The sequence below is a fragment of the Aplysia californica genome, unplaced genomic scaffold (genome assembly GCF_000002075.1).
Source record: "Aplysia californica isolate F4 #8 unplaced genomic scaffold, AplCal3.0 scaffold00089, whole genome shotgun sequence".
NCBI lineage: Eukaryota > Metazoa > Mollusca > Gastropoda > Aplysiida > Aplysiidae > Aplysia > Aplysia californica.
In genome coordinates, this window is record NW_004797359.1 from 1,557,943 (window position 1) to 1,560,159 (window position 2,217).

Consider the following 2,217-nt stretch of genomic DNA (forward strand, 5'->3'; position numbering starts at 1 on the left):
CCCCTCACCTACCCCATCAGCGGGGCCCTGACCTAATGCATTGATACTCCACAACCCTCTTGGGACTCTTGGCAACCTCTGCAGACCTTGAATTGTTGAAAGTTTCAAGTAAACAAGCTTGACCTCACTACAGAGCAAACAGTGACCCTCGACCTTGGCAGTACATTTTATCACTGATTAAGGTGCCAAAAACCGAAATCAGTCATATTACTATACCGTATGTACCGTCAAATTTATCTGAACTTAAAGCAAAATCATTTTTCAACAACAGCCAGTTATAACTATCAGGTAGAAGTCTCTGCAGTCCATATGTAGCGTCGGTGGCCTAGTAGTTAGGCTCAAGGATCTGAACAATCAGGTAGGCACAAGCCCCAACACGCATTCATCAAAACCGAAGTTCAAGGTTCAAATTGTACAAAGCAAGAGACCTAAATTCAATTATATCAAAAGTAATTTCTTTAATTAACTTTTCAACGCAAAGCAAAAGGCCCATGCTGGGCATCAGTAGCAACTGCTGAGTGCCTCCAGACAATAGCACATCCTCGGTCAAGGCTGTCGGACTCCTGTCACCAAAAATCACACAACGCATCCTTTTTTTTTTGCTCACGATTTAAGTAAGAGTTTTATGGCACTTTCAACACAAATAGATCATATGAGTGCCGAATTTTAAAAGATATTAGTAAAGAGTAACAAACAAAGAAAAAGAAGGAGTGACAAAGAGAACATTGTCTTTGATAGGAAAGAAGGAGCAAACCACACCAGAGCACCCGCGAACCACCCACACACATTACGGTGTCATTACCTTGATCAATGACAAAAGCACCTCCGTTCTGCCAACCATCGCCTTGAAAGTTGCCACTCACGTTCTCCTCCTTACCCTGAAACAACCAGAGGAAAAACTGTATTTCAAACACATTTACTTTTTCTAACAGAGATGTTTTATGCCCTCATCGACACAATTTAGATCATTTGGGAGGAGCGCTTGGAATCCGTCTATCAGGACACACCAGGCCAAGAATGAGAAGGTTACAACTTCCCAGCTTAGCAGTGAGACTAAGATACTTCCTAAAACACCCCTTCCCCCAACCCCATGGAATCGAACTCAAGTCTCCTGTGTGCGAAGTGCCTAACCACAACACCAGCAGACACCAGTAATGTTACACATAATGAAAGGAAGGTAATTATGTACGATAAATAACAGTCATAAATATAATATTAAAATAAATAAATTCTTTGTACCTATGAAACGAGATCATTTTTCATCAAAACCAAATGAAAGGAAAAAGGCAAGATGAAAAATGAGAAACAGCACGAGGAAACGAAAGAAGAAAATTTAAAAAATCTGCATTAGTAGTTAAGAAACAGTCTGATATTTCTGCACACAAAAAGACCACCAAATATATTACCTTGGCGAGGGTGTCTCTTGTCTTCTTCCCAAACATAGATGGGATCAGGGAGAACACATTTAACCTGCAATAATAATTACAGCAATAATGAAGTACTAACAAACATTCAGTTCAATTTTGAAACAAGGACTACAGTGAAACAGAAAGGTTAATGTATAAAACTATCAATTATGGAAGCAGGAATAGCATTGTGAATTCACTTTCAGAAAGTTTTTGTTCTACAACACATTGAAACAAGAATACACATATAAAGTAAGCACCCAGAAAAAGTCAAATAGACAGATAGAGCCAGTAAAAGGAAAGAAAAGAAAGTAGGGCCTACTGTCACTGATCTCCCAGGCTCATTTACTCACCCAAGAATAGAGGAATACACAACGGATGCTTGTTGAGTTCTCATATATGCTTTGCCTTATTTGAAAAGCAATAATCTATGATACCAAGGTTCAACTTCACTTTTTCATTTTTCTTTTTAATATAGGCATTTCTAACATCCCAATCAATAAAATTTAGATCGCTTTCAGGGCAGGCTTTCAACCCTGCCTGTCAGGGCCAACCCAGGCAGAGAGGGATGCAACATCCCAACAGAAAGAGCAAGATACTCAATAAAAAATAAACTCCCTATTTGGGAATCAAATTCGGATCTCCAGAGGGTGATAGCCAAGCAAGCACCTAACCGCTACACCACAGACATAAATACTTCACTTTTCGTCAACTATTATTAACACTGATTACAAGACAGAAAGAGTCCAAACCATAGAAGTACATTTGTAACAGCCTTTGCCAAAGATCCCATTGCTTTTTGTCCCAGATT

The 2,217-nt window shown here is 39.3% G+C and overlaps 1 protein-coding gene across 1 annotated transcript in view; it reads right to left on the reverse strand.

The window, feature by feature from the left end:
• The window catches only part of LOC101851859 (prostamide/prostaglandin F synthase), an 11,771-nt gene that overhangs the window by 3,674 nt on the left and 5,880 nt on the right, over nucleotides 1–2,217 (reverse strand). The window contains 2 exon segments of the mRNA XM_013080512.2: nucleotides 803–878; nucleotides 1,407–1,470. Coding sequence (XP_012935966.1) covers nucleotides 803–878; nucleotides 1,407–1,470 — 140 coding nt within the window.